General features: G+C 32.0%; 1 protein-coding gene across 3 annotated transcripts in view; it reads right to left on the minus strand.

Moving 5' to 3' along the window:
- Positions 1-23,747, minus strand: part of HECTD2 (HECT domain E3 ubiquitin protein ligase 2) — a 70,397-nt gene that overhangs the window by 16,537 nt on the left and 30,113 nt on the right. For all 3 annotated transcript variants that reach the window (XM_019739189.3, XM_088791957.1, XM_088791958.1), the window contains 10 exons: positions 22,661-22,799; positions 21,851-21,953; positions 21,347-21,436; positions 18,145-18,209; positions 14,518-14,563; positions 13,237-13,346; positions 11,692-11,840; positions 11,019-11,142; positions 4,108-4,204; positions 749-856 (listed from right to left, as the gene is read on the minus strand). In XM_019739189.3, coding sequence (XP_019594748.2) covers positions 749-856; positions 4,108-4,204; positions 11,019-11,142; positions 11,692-11,840; positions 13,237-13,346; positions 14,518-14,563; positions 18,145-18,209; positions 21,347-21,436; positions 21,851-21,953; positions 22,661-22,799 — 1,031 coding nt within the window. The remainder of the gene's footprint in view (positions 1-748; positions 857-4,107; positions 4,205-11,018; positions 11,143-11,691; positions 11,841-13,236; positions 13,347-14,517; positions 14,564-18,144; positions 18,210-21,346; positions 21,437-21,850; positions 21,954-22,660; positions 22,800-23,747) is intronic.

Raw genomic sequence — 23,747 nt, forward strand, 5'->3', positions numbered from 1 at the left:
AAGAAAGTTAACTTTTTTAATATGGGAAATGTGTTACACAGGCTATGTCTTATTTACAATGTCACAAAACTCCATCCATCCATCCATCCATCCATCCATCCATCCATCCATCCATCCATCCAATAAATCTACCAGACACTGTGTGAACTAGGTATTATTATGTTTGTTGTATAGATCAAGAAACAGAATTAGAGAGGTCAGGTACCTTGCTCAAGGTTACTGCCTCCTGGTGTCATACTGCCTCCAATATTTTCATTTAGCAGATTACAATATAAAATAATTCATTTCCTTTTCTTTAACTTGCCTTCAACACTAACCTTTTAAAAAAATCACATAACTAAATGAGCCATTATCTTATAATAGCCACACAAAGATCTGGCTGAAGAACTGTACATACATGAAGCTTGGTAATACATGTACATACAATCCAACTATGTTTGACCCAAAATCGATCCAATATACCCTGTAGATCAGACATCTAATTTTATAGATGAGTAATTTGAGACTTGGAAAAGTTAAAATGACTTGTTACACACCCAGCCAGTAACAAAGATGGATCTAGAATCTAGTTACATATTCATCAACATGAATTATTCATTTAAGTTGTTATATATAAAATTCTTTTCTGGGGAATTAACAACAAACCACTAATAAACTTATAAAAATGAACATAAGGTTTAATCATGAATACAGAACTGATTTTAACTATGTAATCAATTAATATTATTTTGGAATAAATGATCTATACCTCATCAAGAGAATCGCTAACCAGATGTGTCCTCCTTACTTTCATATTTAGAAATAACATATTCATATCAGGTCTCTGTCTTCGAGATACTTTATCCACCAAACTTTGCTAATTAAAAAAGAAAGTAAACATTTTCACATTTAAATTATAATTTCATTTAAAATATTTAAACACTTTAGTAAAAATCACTTATATTCTTCTCTATGCCATCTCATATAAACAATTTCATAAACTCAATTACACAAGTTTTGATTTATGAAAGTGCCTTATTATTATTTCATTTTGAAACAGTGGTAATGAAAGGGGGCCCAAAATGGAGAACCCAAAATAATTCACTTTCTATAGTAAAGAATGTTGCATTACAGTTTCCATGTCTCATTTCTTAAATGGCAAGGTTTTGTGTTTAATAAATATAAACATAAAGTGGGAACATCTGAAACAAGGTATATACTTCTGATGATGAACTTGGCTTAAGCTTTTTTAGATATGGAATTTACTCTAAAAGCACAATTAGCTTTACTTTTAGATAGTAGTTTCTCAATATTTATCAGAAACATTAAGCAATGTTCATATCCTTTGTCCTAATAACTCCATTTCTAGGAGTTCTAAATGCAGAAAATATTTTACACTTGATCTTAGCCAAAAGGCTGAGAAGCAATAGCAGAAAATATTTTATACAGTGAGATGTTCATCACAGCATTATCTATAAAAGCAAAACTTAGAACTATCCTAAATCTGTATCTATTTAATGGGATATAATACAACCATCAAAAATGATGGTCATAAAAAATATGTAAATAACATGGAAAATGTTTAAGGAAGGTACAACTGAAACAAGGAACAAAAATGTGTTTACAATACTGAGTAATGCCTTTTAAAGATAATATAGATAAAAAAAAATTTCAAAAGAGCCCTTACCAAAATGTTAATAATAGTTACATTTGGGTGATGAAAATTTGGGTGATTTAAAAAATCTGTCATTTTAAAAAATATATAAGCAATGAGTTTGTAAAAAACAACACATTTAAATACATAATGAATATATAAACATCCTTTATCATATAAAGTCTACATGCTTACATATTTAGTTTATCTAAATTTTTTCAGACTACCTCATCTTCTTTAGCAGCAAAGAAAATGACTTATTGTACAGATTAAAGACTAACATTTAGACATTTTAAATATATGCAGCAATTTGCTTTAGTAGATAAAACTTTAATATCCCAAATCTATCTAATAAGGCTGCTTTCATGATTTTGTAGATTACTACAATAAAACATTAATTCAGAGCCCTTCTTCATGTCTCCAATGTCCAATTCTAAAGGCTTTCAATATTTTTCTTCTCAGGGTCCTCTTCTTCATGCTCAAAAATTTCCATATTTCTGGGATAGCATTCTATGTCATGGACCTTTTTTCTTATCCTTTCCTATCTTCTGTTCCCAGTCTAGCTCTCGGGAAGCCATCACACTGGAAATATGCAACACACAAATTTATACTAGGATGTTAATGGAAGGCAAGGCTTAGTGGCTACTATCAGGAATTCATGTTTAATAGAAAGTGCTTCAAATGAAGAAATTATTTTCAGGTTGGGGAATCTCTTTTGCAGCATTAGATTATATTATACTATATAAGCTTTTGCTTACATTAACTACCTGTAAGGTGGTCCTTGTGTCAGAATAGTCACCAGTCATTAATTCCAAGTTGAATAGCAGTTTACAAGTTAAAATGTTGGGAAACACCCATAAGAACTAATGATACCATTGGACTCTTCAATCTCTACTTATTTATAGCCATGCTCTGTGGAAGACTTAGCCAGTGACACAGCCTGCCTACAGCTGCCACTCTCCTTCTTTTAATTAGAAGAAAAGTTTCACAAAAGAAGATATTTGATATCTTAACGTGAGTGGCACAGCAGAACACTGCGCAGGGGAGTTTAAACTTCTAGCTCTTTAGAGTTTTTTCCTACAAATACTAAAAATCATAGGCAAAAGTAAAAAAAAATACTAAAAAGGCACATTAAATGCAATAAAAACTAGTAAACTAATAAAAAATGTCAAAACGAATAGACTAATCTCTGAGCCGATATCTACCTAAGATTAAGCAATAATTCTGGTGCTAAATATACCTGTTTAAATGTTCTTTTCAGGGAGCTAGTGTGGCTATGGAATTCCCTTGGTACTCACTTTCTGGAAACTGAATTACTGAAGATCAAACAATTCTTATTTTTATACTATTTTGAAGTATTATAATTTATGCATTAGGATTCTTTTTATATTATTGGGCAAGATATGGAAATGATTTCATTTTACTCTATGGGTCTTTTTTTATTTTAAAAAGACTAAAGCCACCCTTCCCTCTAATTTTTAAAGTTGTGAGTAATCATGTTACAGAATCAGATACTCAAAATATGAGCATTTAAATGTACAGTCTAGAGCTCTGATTTAAAAAAAGCTCACCAAATCTCGTATCTATTAGATAACGTACATCATGTAATTGTGCTGTGCTGAAAACACGTGGGAGGGAGTGGTGAGGACAGGCCCAGCGATCAACTTCTTCCTGTTGCACCATTTGCCTAAAGCCAGCCTGACTGCTACACCAGGTTCTAGGGGCCTCCATGCATTTGGATTTCCTAAGAATCAATAAAACATCTTTCACCTTCTTTGGACATATTTCTCAGTTTTTCAAGATTATACTTTTTGTTATACCTTCTAATTTTCTGGTTGTTTCGGTTGGGTTCTCATGAAACCTAGAAAATATTTCAGTGGTTTGAATGGTTTGCTCCTAAGAAAACTCCTTGCCTTCACTCTTTCACCAATGCTCTGCTACCGTGTTTCCCTGAAAATAAGACCTAACCGGACAATCAGCTCTAATGTGTCTTTTGGAGCAAAAATTAATATATTTACTATATGTCTTACTATAATATAAGACCCAGTCTAATATATCATCATATCATATCATATCATATCATATCATATCATATCATACCCGGTCTTATATTAATTTTTGCACCAAAAGACGCATTAGAGCTGATGGTCCAACTAGGTCTTATTTTTGGGGAAACACAGTAGTTACCCTGGAGCTGGAATATGGTATCTACAAAACGGTGTCCAGTAAGTTCCCAGTACTTGGTACCCGTGAAAGGCATTTAAGCTTCCTGCTATATAACATAATGAGAAGCTGATGAGGGGTATCATTTTCCCATATCATAAGCAAGTTTAAGCACTTTTGGGCGGAATACAATATGATTTTACTTTTAACATTTCCTGATTATGCTAGAACAATTCACAAGACATTTATTTATTAAATTATTTACTATATTGATTATAGTCAGCATAAATATGCTTACATAACTGGCTTACCCTTGCGATGTTTATCATCTGTTGTTCTGAGTCTCTCTGAATAATGATTTTTTTTGCCGCTATAGAAATAACGAATGGGTACTGACAGAAGGAAAACCTGCTCAACAAGTGAAAACAGAAAAAACAAAACTTTTAGCAAAATTATACTAAGGAAATCTAAGGTACCCCTTCCAAAAACAGAAACCATTACTTTCATATTGTGTCTTACCATTTACAAAACGATCTTATGTGCATCATTTCTTTTAATCCCGACAGCCCTGTGAAGTACGTATCTTTACTAAATGTGCAGTGTGTTTATTTTCAAAATAGCTTATGTTCTATAATGCGTGCAAATCACTTATATTGTTTATACAAATACTTTCAGTTTATGTATAGTCACCAGTGAAAAATATGGCCAACACCAGAACCAGGAGGCAGAAGTATTGATGGAGGACTAGGGCAGAAAGTTCAACTACAGAAATTAATATAAGAACCCATTCTTATGTGGATATTTTTTTTTTTTTAAGTTTATTGGGGTGACAATTGTTAGTAAAATTACATAGACCTCAGGTGTACAATTCTGTATTACATCATCTATAAATCCCATTGTGTGTTCACCATCCAGAGTTAGTTCTCCTTCCATTACCATGTATTTGATCCCCTTTACCCTCATCTACGACCCCTGCCCCCCTTGCCCTCTGGTAACCACTAAACTATTGTCTGTGTCTATGAGTTTTTGTTTCTCATTTGTTTGTCTTGTTCTTTTGTTGTTTTTGGTTTATATACCACATATCAGTGAAATCATATGGTTCTCTGCTTTTTCTGTCTGACTTATTTAGCTCAGCATTACACTCTCAAGATCCATCCATGTTGTCACAAATGTTCCTATATCATCTTTTCTTACCGCCGAATAGTATTCCATTGTGTATATATACCACAACTTCTTTATCCATTCATCTATCGAAGGACATTTTGGTTGTTTCCATGTCTTGGCCACCGTAAATAAAGCTGCAATGAACATTGGAGCACACGTGTCTTTATGGATAAATGTTTTCAGATTTTTTGGCTAGATACCTAGGAGTGGGATTGCTGGGTCATATGGTAATTCTATTTGTAATTTTTTGGGTAACCTCCACACTGCCTTCCGTAGCGGCTGCACCAGTCTGCATTCCCACCAACAGTGTATGAGGGTTCCTTTTTCTCCACAGCCTCTCCAACACTTGTTACTATTTGTCTTGTTGATGACAGCCATCCTAACTGGGGTGAGGTGATAACTCATTGTGGTTTTTATTTGCATTTCTCTGATGATTATTGATGTTGAGCATTTTTTCATATGTCTCTTTGTCATTTGTATGTCCTCTTTGGAGAAATGTCTCTTCAGGTCCTCTGCCCATTTTTCAACAGGGTTGTTCATTGGTTTTGTTGTTGAATTGCATGAGTTCCTTGTATATTTTGGATATTAGCCCCTTATCGGAGGCAGTGTTTGCCAAAATCTTCTCCCATTCACTTGGTTGCCTCTTTATTTTGTCGATGGTTTCTTTTGCTGAGCAGATGAGCAGAAGCTTTTAAGTTTGATGTAGTCCCATTCATTTATTTTAGCTTTTACTTCCCTTGCCTTTGGAGTCAAATTTATAAAATGTTCTTTGAACCCAAGGTCCATAAGTTTAGTACCTATGTTTTCTTCTATACAGTTTATTGTTTCAGGTTTTATGCTTAAGTCTTTGATCCATTTTGAATTAATTTGGGTACATGGTGACAGACAGCAGTCCAGTTTCATTCTTTTGCACGTGGCTTTCCAATTCTCCCAGCACCAATTATTGAAGAGGCTGTCTTTTCTCCACTGTATGTTTTTTGCTTCTTTGTCAAAAATTATCTGTCCATATTTATGGGGGTTTATTTCTGGGTTCTCAATTCTATTCCATTGGTCTATGTGTCTGGTTTTCTGCCAATACCATGCTGTTTTGATTACTGTTGCCCTGTAGTACAAGCTAAAGTCAGGGAGTGTGATACCTCCAGCATTGTTCTTTTTTCTTAAGATTGCTTTGGCTATTCGGGGTCTTTTGTGGTTCCAAACAAATCTGATGATTTTTTGTTCTATTTCTTTAAAAAATGCCATTGGGATTTGGTGGGGATTGCATTAAATCTGTATTGCTTTGGGTAATATGGTCATTTTAACTATGTTGATTCTTCCAATCCATGAGCACGGGATGTTTTTCCATTTCTTTGTGTCTTCTTCAATTTATTTTAAAAATGTCTTGTAGTTTTCAGCATATAGGTCTTTCACATCCTTGGTTAAGTTTATTCCTAGGTATTTTATTCTTTTTGCTGCAATTGCAAAAGGAATTGTTTTCTTTATTTCTTTTTCGGAGATTTCATTGTTAGCATATAGGAATGCAATGGCCTTTTGTACATTGATTTTGTAGCCAGCCACATTACTGTATTCGTTGATTGTTTCTAATAGCTTTTTGGTGGAGTCTTTAGGGTTTTCTATATACAGCATCATGTCATCTGCAAAGAGTGAAAATTTAACTTCTTCATTCCCAATCTGGATGCCTTTTATTTCTTTCTTTTGCCTGATTGCTCTGGCGAGGACTTCCAACACTATGTTGAAAAGCAGAGGTGATAGGGGACAGCCCTGTCGTGTTCCTGAATGTAGAGAAAAGGGTTTCAGTTTTTTCATCGTTAATTATAAGATTAGCTGAGGGTTTGTCATATATGGCTTTATTATGTTATGGTATTTTCCTTCTATACCTATTTTATTAAGTGTTTTAATCATAAATGGATGTTGTATCTTGTCAAATGCTTTTTCTGCATCAATTGGTATAATCATATGATTTTTGTCCTTTATTTTGTTTACGTGATGTATCACATTGATGGATTTGCGTATGTTGAACCATCCTTGTGCTCCTGGGATGAACCCCACTTGGTCACGATGAATAATGTTTTTAATGCATTGTTGCATTCGATTTGCCAGAATTTTGTTTAGGGTTTTTGCATCTGCATTCATCAGAGATATTGGTCTGTAGTTCTCTTTTTTTGTGTTGTCCTTGCCAGGTTTTGGTATCAGGGTAATGTTAACCTCATAAAATGAGTTAGGGAGTACTGTCTCTTCTTCAATTTTTTGGGAGAGTTTGAGCAGGATTGGCATTAGATCCTCCTTGAAGGTTTGGTAGAATTCACTAGTGAAGCCATCTGGTCCTGGACTTTTGCTTTTGGGAAGGTTTTGGGTGACTGATTCAATTTCCTTACTGGTGATCGGTCTGTTTAGATTTTCCAGCTCTTCATGGTTCAGCCTAAGAAGGCTACATGTTTCTAAGAACTTGTCCATTTCTTCTTGGTTATTGAATTTGGTGGCATATAGTCCTTCATAGTATTTTTGGATGATCCTTTGTATTTCTGTGGCATCCGTGATAACTTCCTCTTTTTCATTTCTGATTTTATTAGTATCTTCTCTCTTTTTATCTTAGTGAGCCTAGCCAAGGGTTTGTCAATTTTGTTAATCTTTTCAAAAAACCAGCTCTTTGTCAGATTAATTTTTTCTATTGTCTTTTTGTTCTCTATTTCATTTAGTTCTGCTCTGATTTTTATTATTTCCTTTCTTCTGCTGACCTTAGGTTTCATTTGTTCTTCTTTTTCTAGTTCTTTAAGGTGTAACGTGAGGTTATTTGGGATTTTTCTTGTTTCTTGAGATAGGCCTGTAATGATATAAATTTCCCTCTTAAAACTGCTTCTGCTGCATCCCAAAAATTTTGATAGGATGTATTTTCATTGTCATTTGTTCCCGTGTATCTTTTGATCTCTTCTCTAATTTTTTCTTTGACCCAGTCGTTCTTTAAAAGTATGTTGTTTAATCTCCATGTATTTGTTTTTTCTCCTGCTTTCTTTTTGCAGTTGATATCCAATTTCAAAGCCTTGTGATCAGAGAATATGCTTGAATGATTTCAATCGTCTTAAATTTGCTTAGATTAGTTTTATGTCCCAATATATGGTCTATCCTTGAGAATGTTCCATGTACACTAGAAAAAAATGTATGGTCTGATGTTTTAGGATGAAGTGCTCTATGAATGTCAATTATGTCCATTTCATCTAATGTGTCATTTAGGGCTGTTATTTCGTTATTTATATTCTGTTTGGATGATCTATCCATAGCTGTATTTAAGTCCCCTAGTATAATTGTGTTTTGGTCAATTTCTCCCTTTAGTTCTGTTAGTAGTTGCTTGGTATATTTTGGTGCTCCCTGATTGGGAGCATAAATATTGATGACTGTTATGTCTTCTTGTTATATAGTCCCCTTTACCATTATGAAATGTCCATCTTTGTCTCTTGTTATCTTTTTCACCCTGAAGTCTGTTTCATCTGGTATCAGTATGGCTACACCTGATTTTCTCTGGATATCATTTGCTTGGAGTATCAATTTCCACCCTTTCACTTTGAGTCTATGCTTGTCCTTGTAGCTGAGATGTGTCGCTTGGAGACAGCATATGGTTGGGTTTAGTTTTTTGATCCAATCTGCTACTCTGTGCCTTTTTATTGGTGAGTTCAGTCCATTTACATTTAGGGTGATTATTGATATGTGAGGATTTCCTATCATTCTATCTTTAGTTTTCTGCTAAGATTGTGTCTCCATGGTTTCTTTGCCTTTTTGTTGTTATCTATTATTTCTGTTTGGTGGTATTCTATGATGTTTCCCTCTGTGTCTTCTTTTATTAGAGTATATATTTCACTTCTGGATTTTTTTTTTTTTTTTGAGTGGTTACCATTAAGTTTATGTAAAAGAAAGTTTGATCTTTAGAGTATTCCATTTTCTTCAGCATGCTTACTTTCTCCATTCCCATATTCTGGCTCAGGCCTTTACTCTCCCTCTTTTTATGTTTTGGTTGCCACAAATTGTCCCTGTTGATGGTGGCCAAATAGCCTCCTTTAGTATTTTGTAGTGGAGGTCGTGTATTAGAAAATTCCCTCAGCTTCTGTATGTCTGGAAAGGTCTTTATTCCTCCTTCATATCTAAAGGATATTTTTGCTGGATATATTATTCTTGGCTCATAATTTCTCTCTTGCAATAGTTTGAATATTTGGTTCCACTCCCTCCTAGCTTGTAGATTTTCTGCTGAGAAATCTGATGATAATCTAATGGGCTTTCCTTTGTAGGTTACCGTCTTCTTTTCCCTGGCTGCCTTGAGGATTCTTTCTTTGTCGTTGATTTTCGACAGCTTCAATACAATGTGCCTTGGAGAAGGCCTGTTGGGGTTGAGGTAATTAGGTGTTCTATTTGCTGCTTGGATTAGAGGATCCAGTTCTTTCCACAAGTTTGGAAAGTTCTCATCAACTATTTGTTTGAATATACTCTTTGTTCCCTTCTCTCTTTCTTCTCCTTCTGGTATGCCCATTATTCTTATATTGCTCTTTCTGATGGAGTCAGAAAGTTCTTGCAGAGTTCTTTCATTCTTTTAAGTCTCAAGTCTCTTTCTTCTTCCATCTGTGTCATTTCCAGGTTTCTATCTTCGATGTCACTGATTCTTTCCTCCATCTGGTCAACTTTACTTCCTAAACTGGCTATTTCATTCTTAATTTCTTCTACTGAGTTCTTAAATCTTCAGAAATTCTATTTGGTTCTTTTTTAAAATTTCAATCTCTTTGGTAAAATGCTCATGTTGTTCTTTGATTGTGTTTCTGAGTTCATTCAACTGCCTTTCTGTATTTTCTTGCATCTCGTTGAGTTTTTTCAGAACTGCAATCTTGACTTCTCTGTCATTTAAGTCACATATTTCCATATGTTTTAACTTCATTTTCTGGAGACTTTTCACTTTCTTTCTGAGCTGTCTTGTTGCCTTGGTTATTCATGGCAATTAATGATTTATTATTTCTCTTCCTAGACATCTACAGGAGTGGGTTCTGCAACAGGTTGATAGGAAGAGGTCTTTCTTTTGTTTTCCAGTATATGTTGGTAGAATGTTTTATTTTCTCTCCAACTGCAGCCCTTTTTTCTCTCACACACTGTAGTGTTATGTTTTCTCTGCACTATTCCAGCTTCTCACACAATGGGGGGATTCCCTGGACGGCAGGCTTTTTAAACCAATTTATTAGCTAATCTGGGATTTTGAGGTTATTTATATCTACACCATAGACTTAGTCTGCTTTAGAATAAAGGCACTCTCCAGGATATCTCATGGTCTGGGAATAAATTATGTTTGGGATAGTACTGCTGGTTTAAACTGTAAATGTGGATACAAGGTGCAATATATTAAAGAATTTGGTCAGGGGTTTTGAAAATCTATTATACTATTGTAGTAAATAATTTGTGATGAAGCCCTTTCTCTGTGACTTCCATTCTTTTTAATATTGAATGTAAAGGTCAACCCTTTTTCTACAGAATAAGGGAGAAAAAGAATGAATGTATGTGTGTACATGCACACGTGTGTGATCACTGTGTTAGATCAGGCACTGGCAAACTATGGCACATGGGACAAAAATGGCCTACCATCTGTATTTGTAAATAGTTTTTTGGGACACAGGTACACTGATTCATTTATATATTGTCTAAGGCTGTTTTTATGCTACAATAGACCAAAGAGCCAAAAATATTTACCATCTAGTACTTTACAGAAAAAGTTTGTTGACCCCTGTACTGGACAATAGCGTGTAGACTAAAAAGCTACTAAGAAACTGCATTATTAAGATAAAACCTTTCCCTTGTTAAAAAGACGCTATTAATCAAACCCAAACCAAAGTAACATGTATATAAATTCAAAATGTAACAGAGAAAGCTTTAAGAAATATAATGGTATTTCAAACCTGAATACCTAAACTATATTTATAAGTCTACATGTAAAGGTATGTGTATATTTAAATTTATTTATACAAACTTAAAATCCAGTCATTATTTTGAATTACACTTCATTTAGGTGGGTCATCAAACGAGCTTCTGATCCTACCTGTGAGAGTTTCCAAAGCTCTGCCAGGTGTGATATTCTTCCATTAGATCAATGTGATCCAATGTAGAATTATAGAAATCGGTGTAAGGAATAAGGGGAGGGTGAACCAAACTGTTTGCAGTATCTGTAAAGATAAATTCTAACATGATGATCTTTTCCAACACGCGCATGATTCATTCTAATAATAGTAAGAACGTTTGCATGTCCACCAAGTAGCTTTTATCTAGAAATTGCTATTTTAAGCAACTGTAGCTCCAAATGAAAAAGGTAGTTTTACAATTGGGGTCAAAATGCATTCAACACTGTTTTTTCAAAAATACTTATGGTAGGGATTATAACAGTATGGGAAAGGGAGTGTGCAAATGGTCATCTACTCATACTATCCCCCCATCAGTATGTTCTGGAAGTTCTTATTTTCTTAGGAAGCATTACTTAGCAGCTCATATGCAGTTGATAGCCATAACACAGAATAATGCCCAATGAAACATAGTCGGTTTTTTTCACGCTTATTAACTAAGTGTGAACTCCATTATCAAAACAGAAAATAAAGTACAACTCTTCACTTTAAAGGAATGATTTAAAATGTAAGAATGCCTCTATACTACTTTGAGATCCTTATGGAAACGTCTCTGATAGTTAACAAAAGAAAAGATGATAGAATAATAAAACGTACTAAGTAAAGCCAACACTTTAGATGCTGATGGGATCCACCAGGAACACTTCGTTATAGGTGGAAATTCTTCAGGCTTTGCAGGAAACAGGCGTAAAGAAATAAATTGCAGCAATCTCTCTACCAATTGTTTGAACCTCTTCTGGGATAATCTGGTAAAGATTTTGAAATAATTCCAATCAAAATTCAAATTTTTTATTTTGGCAATATATTTGTTAGATATCAAAGTGCATTCTGTATCCATAAATTTTAGAATATTCCCCCAAATTCTATTTCTTAAATTGCCAAATATTTGAAAAGATGGAAAATCTTACCTGGAATATTGTTTCTTAATTAAATAATAAACATTAACATTACTATAAAGTTAGTATTAACCATTTCATTTTTAAGGCTTTCAACATTTAGTCAATCCTATTATTCATAGACTCGGTGTTTGCAAATTCGCCTATTTGCTAAAATTAAACTGTAATCCCCAAATCAATAACTGTAATGCTTTCATGGTCCCTTGTGGACATGCAGAGTGGCAAAAAGTCTGAGTTTCCTGATGTGCACATTCCCAACTGAGGTCGAAAAAGGCAGTCCTCTGCCATCTTGTTTTAGCTCTCAGACTGGAAGCAAGTGGCCTTTCCGCAATCTATTTAGTGTCACGTTTTTCACATTTTGTGCTTTTTGTTAGTGATTTTACTGTTTTAAAATGGTACCCAAATGGTACCCTAAAGTTCTGTTCAGTCTTCCTAAGTACGAGAAGGATGTCATATGCTTTATGGAGAATATACTTATGTTAGATAAAATTTGTTCAGATGTGAGTTGTAGTAGTGCTGTTGGCAGTAAATTCAATACTAAACAACAATTTCTACTAAATGTCTTTAAATAGAAATACAGATAAAGCAAGATTATGTATTGATGGACTGATGAAATGTGACCTAAAGCTCACACAAGCCTAACCCAATGTTAACTGTAAGAGCAATAGTTTAGTATTCATTAATTCAGTGTTTGCAGTTATTTTATAGAATCATAACTACTGTGAACAATGATAATCGACTGTTTAAAATTAATTTAAAAAATATTTTGCCTCTTCCACTTTTATCAACCACGGAGAAAAGTAATTGTTAATGTGAGTATAGTTCTATGAAAAAAGTATGGTACTTTTATAAATTGATATTGATGGCTAACCTTACAATGACTTTTTAGGGAAGGAGAAGGTACCATGTAAATAATGGTGAAATTTATTGATATACAAATAGGAAATAAAAGATACAAATTAAAATAGTAATGTCTAAGCAAATCCAGTCACCATCTTTGAAATATATGAAAAACCAATAATAGGAATGTGCTGCATAAAAGTCAAAAACAGTGGATAGAAATCTCAACAATAGCTTGCACAAGCAAAATGGTTACTTACATTAAAGACAGACTTTTCATTATCCTCTATATAATACTAAAGTATATGCTTATAACTGCCTTTTGAAGCACTGTGAAGTATAAGTATCATTTCTAAATTTAAAACTGTAAGTTTACAAAAGTTCTTAATATCACAGAATTATTTACTTTTTAAACCAGTGAACTAGGAAGTGATGGTCAGCTTCCACTAAGGTAGCTATCTGTCGTAGCAAGTGAGCATAGATGACATACGTAGATGTGTTATTAAATTGAGGATTCTGAAAAAGATATTAAAGATGATTGTGTTAAAATTTTGTTAACATGTAAAAGGAAAGACACTAACTAAGCTTAATGAGCTAAGCGGTACATTCAGGAAACTAAATTTGAGGTTATGAAATACTAGGTGAAATCCTTTAAAATAATCTATTTGTTTAATTATTTAATTAATAGAGACTTGGATTTCCGCTGTGGTACAGTGGAAAAATCATGGGCTTTGGAATTAAGACAGATCTGGGTCTGAGTGAGCAGAACCAATTGCTGACTAATATACAGTACTCACTTAAAAATTTAACTTTCATGTTGTCATTTTCTAGCTTTTATTACCTCTACATATGTATTTCCTCTTTTTATTCTGGTTTTATCTTTTTCCTCCGCCCTCTCTATTCCACCCCTTACATCTCTCAACTACCTTTTTGTCTATTTTACCCTTTCCCCCCACCCCCCACTTTCCTTTTTCCTTCTCTCCCCTTTCCTCTCTCTCTCTACCCTGAAAATTTCCTTTATTGGACACAGTACAAACTAAACACTGTAACTTATTTAGTATAATTTTTCCTTACCTTTAAATGAGATGATATACATAAACACCTTTTGTAAATTGTAATAAGTGACACAAATACAACATGCTAGCTACGGTAATAACATAATTCTTTCTAAAAAAATAATAAAAACTAAAACTTGCTTTCCATTTGTCTGGATCTTATTTTTTGTATCCATGAATTGGTATCTTTTGAGAAGAAAAAGTTCATCATCTTTGCTTTGGCAAATATAAAAAACCACTGTGACTTTTCATTAGAATTCTAACTCAAGCATTTATTGAAAATACATAGAGAAGTTGGAAACCTACTACTTGGGAAATAAAAGAAAGTTTTGTAGCCCATTAATACACTAGTTACGAGAAAGAAGGATGATTGGAAGAGGAAGAAGTGCTTCTATTTTGTTTGTTTCTGAATACCACAGCAGAAAGACAAGAAGTAATTAAAATTTTAATCCTGAATATAATTTAACTTCCCATTGTTTATTTGTTATAGCTTTAATTCTCCAGTTACAAGTAACTATATTCTAAAAAGTATCAACATTGCTTAAAATAATAATATTTGATATAATGTCACTTATACATGCATAGATTGAGATCTGAATTAGACAAGTTCAATTACATTTTTGCTTTCTTACCTGTAAAAGTATAAAATATGCTCTAAGATCATCTTTTGTTCGTGGACTGAAAAAGAAGCACAATTGATTAGAGATGTTTAATCTTACAGTATCTAATAAAAAATGATCAATAAATGGTGCTGTGAAAATCCAGTTGATAAAAACCAGAAACTAGGCTTAAGTTAACATGTATTATTATTGAGACAGTAACATATCTATAATGTACTGAGAATTTAGGTTCCTCTGTGCCTACTCTAGGCTGGTTCATAGAAATTGAGTTAACTAGGCTATAACATTTTATGAGGAAAATATTGTGACTAACTCTGGAAACAGTACAGAGCCTGAAAAATAATGAACAATTTTAGAATACTGTTTTTTAGTATAGGATGACTGATATCTCAAAAATATTTATGCATTGAAAAAAGAAAATATGTTTCCTGTAATACTGGCTTGGTGATAATGAATTCCTTTAGCTTTTTTCTTATCTGGGAAGCTCTTTCTCTCTCCTTCTATTTGAAATGATAGCCTTGCTGGGTGGAGTAGTCTTGGTTATAGGCCCTTGTTTTTCATCATCAACTATAATTAAATATATATGTATATAACCATATATATGGTCATGGATGTAAAGCACAGCATAGGGAATATAGTCAATGGCATTGTAATAGTTATGTATGGTGTCAGATGGGCAGTAGACTGAGGGGGTTATTACTTTGTGAAGGGTGTAAATGTCTAATCATTATGTTGCTTTGTACACCTGAAACTAATAAGAAAAAAATTTTAAAATATAAAAAAAGAAAATATGCTTGTGTTTATAGTTCTATTCTGCAAATCAAATCACACTTTAAATACATCTAGTATATTTCTAATTAAAAGAATCATATTTTGAATACCTCTGAAAAGTAACTAATTTTTTTCCCCATGTTAATCTGGATTTTCACATCATCAAACTTGACCAACTTTTTGTTATTTGCAAAGTTGATGAGTGTTTGTTTCTTGCCATCTCAAGATCTATCGAATACACTCACAAATACTCAGAAGTACTTCTTGAGTTAAAAATGGTTCATTTATATAACCAGAGGCAATTTGTGATCCTTGATTGGATCCTGGATTGAAAAACCAAACCCAGATATCAAAGAACACTTTTGAGACAAATGGGGAAATTTAAATGTGGACTGCATTTTAGAGAGTATTATTAAATGATTATTAAATTTGTTTGGTGTGATATGGTATTATGGTCATGCAGAAAAATGTTATTAGGAAATACATGCTGAAATAATTGGGGTGAAGTGTCGTATGTCTTCCATTTACTTAAAAAGATTACACACACAGAGGATAACAAAGCAAAAGCAAATGTGGTAAAAAGTTAACAATTGGTGAATCCAGGTGAAGGGTGAATGAGTTTTCATTTTTAAGTTTTCTGCATTTTGAAGTTTTTCAAAATTAAATGTTGTGGAAATAATGGTTCACCTTCAAGTATTTCCTTTAAGAAAATGAAATGACTAAATAATTATTTACTTTTCTGAAATAGTTACAAAATAAATATGAAATTGTAAATCATTGTCCAAAATGTAAAGCCACATAATCTGAAATATAAATATGACATATGTAATAAAATTTGAAATAGATGTGTATACACAAGTATATATAAAAAATTTTTATTAGTCAGTAATATTTCTTTGTGGAAGAATTATCTCAACTGAATAATGATTTATTTAGGCTTAAATCAAATCTAAATTATTTCTGTCTATTATCTACATAATTGTCAGACTATTTTCTTAATGGGACTACTATTTTGTTTTAGAAATTATATTTGAAAATATTTTAAAATGCTCAAGGCAATTCATAACTGTTAAAATTCCTGGTGATAGGAGAATCCTACTTTTTTCCATTTTATAGCTGTGCCATTACAATTTCCAATTTTTTGTCCTATGCACTATATATACAGTTCTGTGTATAGAAATTGTGGTTAAGATCACAGGTTCTTTTGCTACACTGCCTGGGTTCTAATCATGACTCAGGTATTTATTGGGTTAACTTGGGCAATTTACTTAAACTCTCTGTAAATTAGTTTTCTTAAAATAAAAATAATCATATTATCTAGTTTATAGGATTGTAGTTATAGATTCAGTGAGAAATACATGTAAAATTGATAGAAATGTGCCTAGACCATTATAGATATTCAATAAACTATGTCTTGTTAGTATAATAAATCCAAAATAAAACAAGAGTTTTGTGTAAAGACCACATGCTCCTTTGATACATAAGTCACATCAAATTATCATTTTAATCTGTCTCAGGCAGACTTTTGAAGAGCAGAGGTTAGAAAGCTTTCAGGGTTTGCTTATTAGAGGGGACAGAGATCCCAGTTGTATCCATTGATCCCTTGATTTCCTTATTCTCCTAAGACTTCTCTTTACAATCTAAAATTTTCTCCTCATTTTCAATGCAGCATTATGTGTTCAACCAGAAATATAAAATGCAAAGAAAATGCCAATTTTTTACTGGAGTGATAAATTAGGAAAATACTGTTTACATTAAAAATCACATTAAACTATACATTATGATTTCAATTGTTTTTAAAAGGTGACTAGACACAGCAAAATTACAATGAAATTATAGAACAACCATCAATGAGAATTGCCTGAGTCTAACTGAACAGAAGTCCTATAACTATGGATGTACAGAAGAAGCCACATCGAGACTGGTATGTCAACTATAATTGAAAAATAAAAAATTACTAAAAAATTAAAATAAAAAGATGACTAGACAAAAACTGCAAAATGTTAACATTTTAAATTTTTTTATATTATTTTAGTTTTTCTAAATTTTCTATAATAACCATGAATTTCTTTGAAAATCAGAACAATGTTATTAAAATATACAAGGTATATTCAACATTATATTGAAAAATTCTATTTTGATAATATTTTTAATTGGGCTTAATATAAACATTTGATTTATAATTTAGTGATATTCATTTGGCTTTAATAGAAGCTATTATTTAAATGATAATTCTGTTTAAATAAAGTCAATTTAAATAAGATAAACTTTTAAAAGTATATTTTTGTATGTTCTACCTATTCACAGCTCAAAACATTATCAGTTACATTGTCTATCATTCCTTATATGATTCAAAATTTAGTTCCAAGAAAAAAATGTTTCAGGAACTAACCTTACACTTCCTTAAATTAGAAAAAAAAAGAAATTTTGCTCTGGCTACCAGAAGTCCAAGGCTAAATTTAATATTCATATTATTTCATCCTGGATAACTTATATAATTCAGCCATCCCATATTTGTACAACATGTATATTTGGACACAACAAATTTTATGTATAATTTTAAAGGATTCAGAGATCCTCTGAAGCCCACATATGGATCTTCCTGATAAATCACAAATCTCAAGTTAAGAAGCTTTGTTATAAATGGTTTATCATTTCTTTTTGATCTATGTTTTTATTATAACAACTAAAATCAATTCTGAGAGTAAAATACATACATATATACATATACATATATATATATATATATATATATATATATATATATATATATATAAAATATGTGTGTATATAATATACATGTAAAAGATGTATGGGATGTGTAAATTAACCATCTATACCGACTAGCTACATATTAATTACAATTACCCTTTCCATTCTCGTAACAGGCTGTTAATGATTCCCTTTAATACTGTCTTCTGAATGTCTTGAGGCTGTAGGCAAAAGAAAATCATAAAATAATTAGTACTTTTTAAATACTGTTTATCCATTTACCTATTGAAGGACATTCGGGTTGGTTCCAATTTGGGGCAGTTTTGAATAAGGCTGTGACAAGATTTGTGTGCAGGTTTTTGGGTGGACATAAGTTTTTAAAACTTTTTTGGGTAGCTAACTAGGAGTATGACATCTGGATCATATTGTAAGCTTATATTTTGCTTCGTAAGAAAATGAAAATACAACTTTTCAAAAATTTGTGGGATACAGCAAAAGCAGTGCTTCAAGGGAAATGCAGTGAATGAATATATTACAAAAAAAAGAAAGATCTAAAATCATTAATTTAAGCTTTCACCTTAGGTAATTAAAACAAAACAGAAAATCAAATCCAAAGTAAGCAGAAGAAAACATATAATAAAAGTAGAAATCAATAAAATTGAAAACAGTGAACTTATATAGAGAAAATCAATGAAAACAAATGCTGGTTTTTGTAAGAGGTCAATAAAGTTGATAAACCTCTAGCCAGACTAACAAAGAAAGAAAAAGACACGAATTATTAATATCAGAAATGAAAGAGGGATAACTACTACTGATCCCATGGACATTAAAAGGATAACAAAGAACTATTATGAACAACTCTATTACCACAATTTGAAAACCTAGATGAAACGTATTAATTCTTTAGGAGATACAATCTCCCAAAACTCACACAAATAGATAATTTGAAAAGGCCAATATCTATTAAAGAAATTCAATCAATAATTAATAACCTTCCAAAAAATAAAGCACTAGGCCCAGATGACTTTACTGGTGAATTCTACTGAAAATTTAAGAAAGGAAGGATACCAATTCTTTACAATTTTTTCCAAAAAATAGAAGCAGAGAGAATATTTCCTATTTCAGTCTATGAAGTCAGCATTTGCCTAATACCAAACCAAAGATACATCACAAGAAAAAGAAATTACAGGTCAATATCTCTCCTGAATACAGATGTAAAAATCCTCAACAAAGTATTAGCGAATCAAATCCAACAATGTATAAAAAGAATTACACGCCATGACCAGGTGGGATTTATTCCAGGTATGTAAAGCTGGCTCAACATTTGAAAAACAATTAATGCAATTCATCACATCAACAGGCTAAAGAAGAAAAGCCATATGATCTTATCTTATCTGATCAACAGATATAGAAGCATTTGACAAAATCTAACACTCCTTCATGATTAAAAACAAGAACAAAAAAACACCTCTCAGCAAACCAGAAATAGAGGTGAATTTCCTCAACTTGAAAAAGAACATCTACAAAAAACCCACAGCTAATATCATTTTAAGGGTGAAAAATTAGATGTTCCAGGTTCATCTTGTACTTTAAGCTATCTCACTCCTGGAATTAGCCGTTTTGCTAGGGAGCTCTGATTTCTTTTAGAGAGGAACGTATTAAGAAACCATTTATGCTGAAGAGCTCATTGCTACTGAGTATTATTGCTTCCAGGCCCTTTCAGTGAACAGGGTTAGGAAATAAATAAACACACACACACACACACACACACACACACACACACACACTCTGACACGCGCACACACGCACACACACGTATCCATATCTATCAATTAAAATCCCTGAGTTCGTTATGATGTCTTAATACCAAAAACTAAGAAAAATTGAAGATGTGTTTAGATTTTTAAAAATCTTTAGACTGAAGACATAAAATACTGTGTACAAAAGTTACATGGCTTAGTTTTGTTTTTTTTAAGTATGGCTATGGTATTCAAAATATAGTTAGGTTTTGGTTTGTTTGTATTATATTTTAGAGGGTTCTTCCCATATGTTACAGATTTTTACTGTTTTAGTGCCTATAAAACATTAACACCATTTCAAGTCAGAAGAAGTCAGAGAAGTGTCCTAGGAGTGGAACTTCTGGGTCACAGCCATGTGCATATGCATAGTGTTAGTAATAATGCCAAGCAGTTTTCCAAAGTGGTTGTACAAGTTTATGCTTACCTAACCAGGCTATAAAAGTTCTAACTGCTCCACAATATTGCCAATACTTGGTGAGGTATTTAACATTTTTTTTTTTTACTAGTTTTGAATGGATGTATAATATTATCTTCATTTCTTTGGTGACAAATACTATTAAGTATCCTTTCATATATTTAATAGTGAAGTACTGAGATTAGGAATAAGCAAAGATGTCTGCTATTACTTATTTTATTCAAAATTGTACAAGAAGCTTTTAGTCAGTGCAATAAGGCAAGTGTATAAAAAGAATTATAACCATACATACATACACATACAAGAATTGGAAAGAGATAAACTCTCATTTTTTCACAAATGACATAATTGTCTATAAAGAAAATCCAAATAAATCTGATGTACTATGAGAATTAATTAATTTAGAAAAGTAAATAAAGATAAATATATGAAAGTATTTCCCTATACTAGTAACAATTAGAAAATGAAATTACAATAGCATTAAAAAAAAAAAATCAAGTACCTAGAAATAAGTGTAACAAGGTATGTGTCAGACCTTTACCCAGAAAACTACAAAGCATTACCAAGAGAAATTAAAGAAGATCTAAGTAATTGGAGGGATATACCATGCTCATGGATTGAAAGATCATCAATTCTTCAGGAACTGATCTATAGCAGTGGGATTCTTAAAAATGTGGTCCCTGGATCAGGAGTATCAACATATCCTGGGAACTTGCTAAAAACACAAATTCTTGCGCTCTACCCCAGACCTGCTGAATCTGAAACTCTGTATTTTAAGAAGCCCTTCCTTGTGATTCTGATACACGCTTAAGTTAGATTCAGTGCAACGCCAATACAATCAAATAACTTACCTCCTTTTGCTGGGTAAGTGAGGCATAATTTTACTTTAGCAAACCTTCCTAAACAAGGACTGGACATAAATGTATTTTCTGCTTAATTCTCATTTCATTAGAAAAATAGAAACAATCTAATTTCTGAGAATTCCAATTACATTTACTGTAAATTTGTAGTTTCTAATATAATTATATTACAAAGTGATTTTTACAATATTTGTGTGATTTTTACAATATGTATGTAGCTGCTTTTGAAATAGAGACAAGACAAAGAATTATACTATCTGCATGTATTCATAAATAATACTTACAGTATTAAGTAAGGCATCATACACAGCATTCACAAATTTGGCATTAATCCCAGAGTCTTCAATGGTATTAAATGAGGTGGTGGCATCTTTCTGCAAATTCAATTAAATAATTAAGTGTATATAACATTTTAAAGACTGTTCTTAGTAATATTTGAACAATAATTGTTCCTTCATAATTTCTAATATTTTCTTAGTATGACAAAAAAAACAACAACACACAACCTTTTAGGTCAAAATTGCTAAAAATGAAAATAAATGTATTAAAATTATTTTAATAACATTCTATTTTAAAACTGAAAGAATGGAGTCAAACATTAACAGTTAGTAAAAATAAAAACAATCTTTAAGATACCACTTAAGTAATATTTGATACATGTAATTTCAGAAATTAATATATATATATATTTAAACAGTTGCTTAAGTCAATACTGCGTAGAAAAAGAGGCAAGTTTGTATCTTTTTTTGAAAGTTTAAAAGTGGAAAATGTGTTTTATGTAATATTACCTTAAATGCAGCATTTAGTTCTGGGAAAGAATCAAATGTTGTTAGATAAAAATCATATACTGTTTTCCAATCCCCTGATGAGTTAACTTTTTCTACATCTTCCCTAAAATGAAAACATAGATTAACAATAATGGAAATACTATTCAGATAAAATCACATTACTTCTTTACAAATAAATGTCACCAAACATGCAACTTGAAATACTGAAGCTGAGTAGAGAAATATGTTCCAGTTAATGTTAACATAGTTTATGGATTTATAATTCTTAATTAGAATTAGATATTAATCCAGCTTCAACTTTCTCATTTACTTGCTTTTTAAAAAGTTCATTCTTGACATGCTCCTTATATTCAATACTCTTTCCTTTCTTCATTTCAAACTTCTTGAGAGATTTTGTTTACCTTCTATTGTCTCTACTTTCTCATTATCCTTTGGCCCTTCAAATATCCATTTGGATTCTTTGTTAGTAGTGACATAGCTTTTAGAGTTCATGTGTCACATAGATAAAATGAAATTTTTTAAAAAGGAAACATTCTATTTTATCACCACCTTTACCTCCTGCTTTGCCTGTTTTGACTCATATTCTCTCATTTAGTGTTTCTTCTGCTGCAACATTATCTATTCCTTACCGGTTATTTATACATTTGTTTTCACCTTCAACTTGAGACATCTAGTCTTTGTGTCTTCACTCTTGACTAATATCTTGTAATAATCCACAAGTTCAATTTCTCCCACTAAAATATTAAATTATAGAAAGCACTGACATGCAGATGACTGTATGTCTACATATAGTAGTGAGCTGAAACTTACTGAAAGTCTTTCATAGTTTTGGGCTGGATAGGAAGCACAGGGTCTGGAAGAACTGGGGCCTTCATTTCGGATGATAATGCATCAGTAGAGAGACGCTGTTTCTGTCTAACATCAAGGCAAATTGGTGGTAGGTCTCTCACTGTGAAGTATAAAAAAGCATTCAATGTAATTAATCATAGAATTTCTCCAAATTATAAAATGCCAGGCTAACTCAAATGAAATATTTTGTATTGCATTCACGTTGGGGTCAAATAACAGAAAAACCTACCATATTGAAGGGCACTTAGGGGAGATTCGTTCTCCCACCTCCAACTTCACCCACAGTAGATATTAAGCTGTACCTGACATTAAAATTTACCTGTAGATGTAATATAGTTTCTTTCCCCTGCTCTTCTCCCAAAAGTTGTCTTTCAGGGAATATTTCAGTGAGACTCAACATTTTTAATGTTTATTAGCTCTATGAATAGATGCAAATCATTTATTTGCATTCCCAGCAATTCTTTATTGGAGTTTTAGTATTTCCTATCAATTTGTGTAAAATTTTAATGTATTTTTCTTTTTGCAAATATTTGCCTGTTATACTTTATAACCTTTTAATTGTAAAATAAAATGAATACACAAAAAGGTCATAAAGCAAATGTACGGCTTAATGAATTATTATATTATTGAAACCACTAACCAGTCAAGGAATAGAGTATTACCAGTTCCTCCTTGCTTCAACTACCCATATGGTGGATAGACTGCTTGTTTCAATTTTAGTTAATTTCCTCAAATTCTTTTTACCTCTTTATCTTTTAAATTTTTAAACATTTCCTCCTTCTCGTCTTCTAGTTTTCTTAAGGCATGATGTGTTATGCTTACTTTTGTGTTCCTACTAATTTAAAAAATTTTTAAATATTTCTAATTCTTTGTCACCGCATTTCTCAGTTTTACAATTCTGTTTTTAAGTGTCACATCATTTTCTTAACGAATTTTTAGCTCATCTTGAAATAAGATTTTATCTATTTTTTTGGTATGTGTTTCTGATGTGCTCTCATTGTTCAAGTGGATTTTATTGTTTCTTATTCTTTATTACAATAAAATTTTG

This window comes from Rhinolophus sinicus, chromosome 15 (genome assembly GCF_057876585.1).
Source record: "Rhinolophus sinicus isolate RSI-liver-muscle chromosome 15, RSI-T2T, whole genome shotgun sequence".
Lineage (NCBI taxonomy): Eukaryota > Metazoa > Chordata > Mammalia > Chiroptera > Rhinolophidae > Rhinolophus > Rhinolophus sinicus.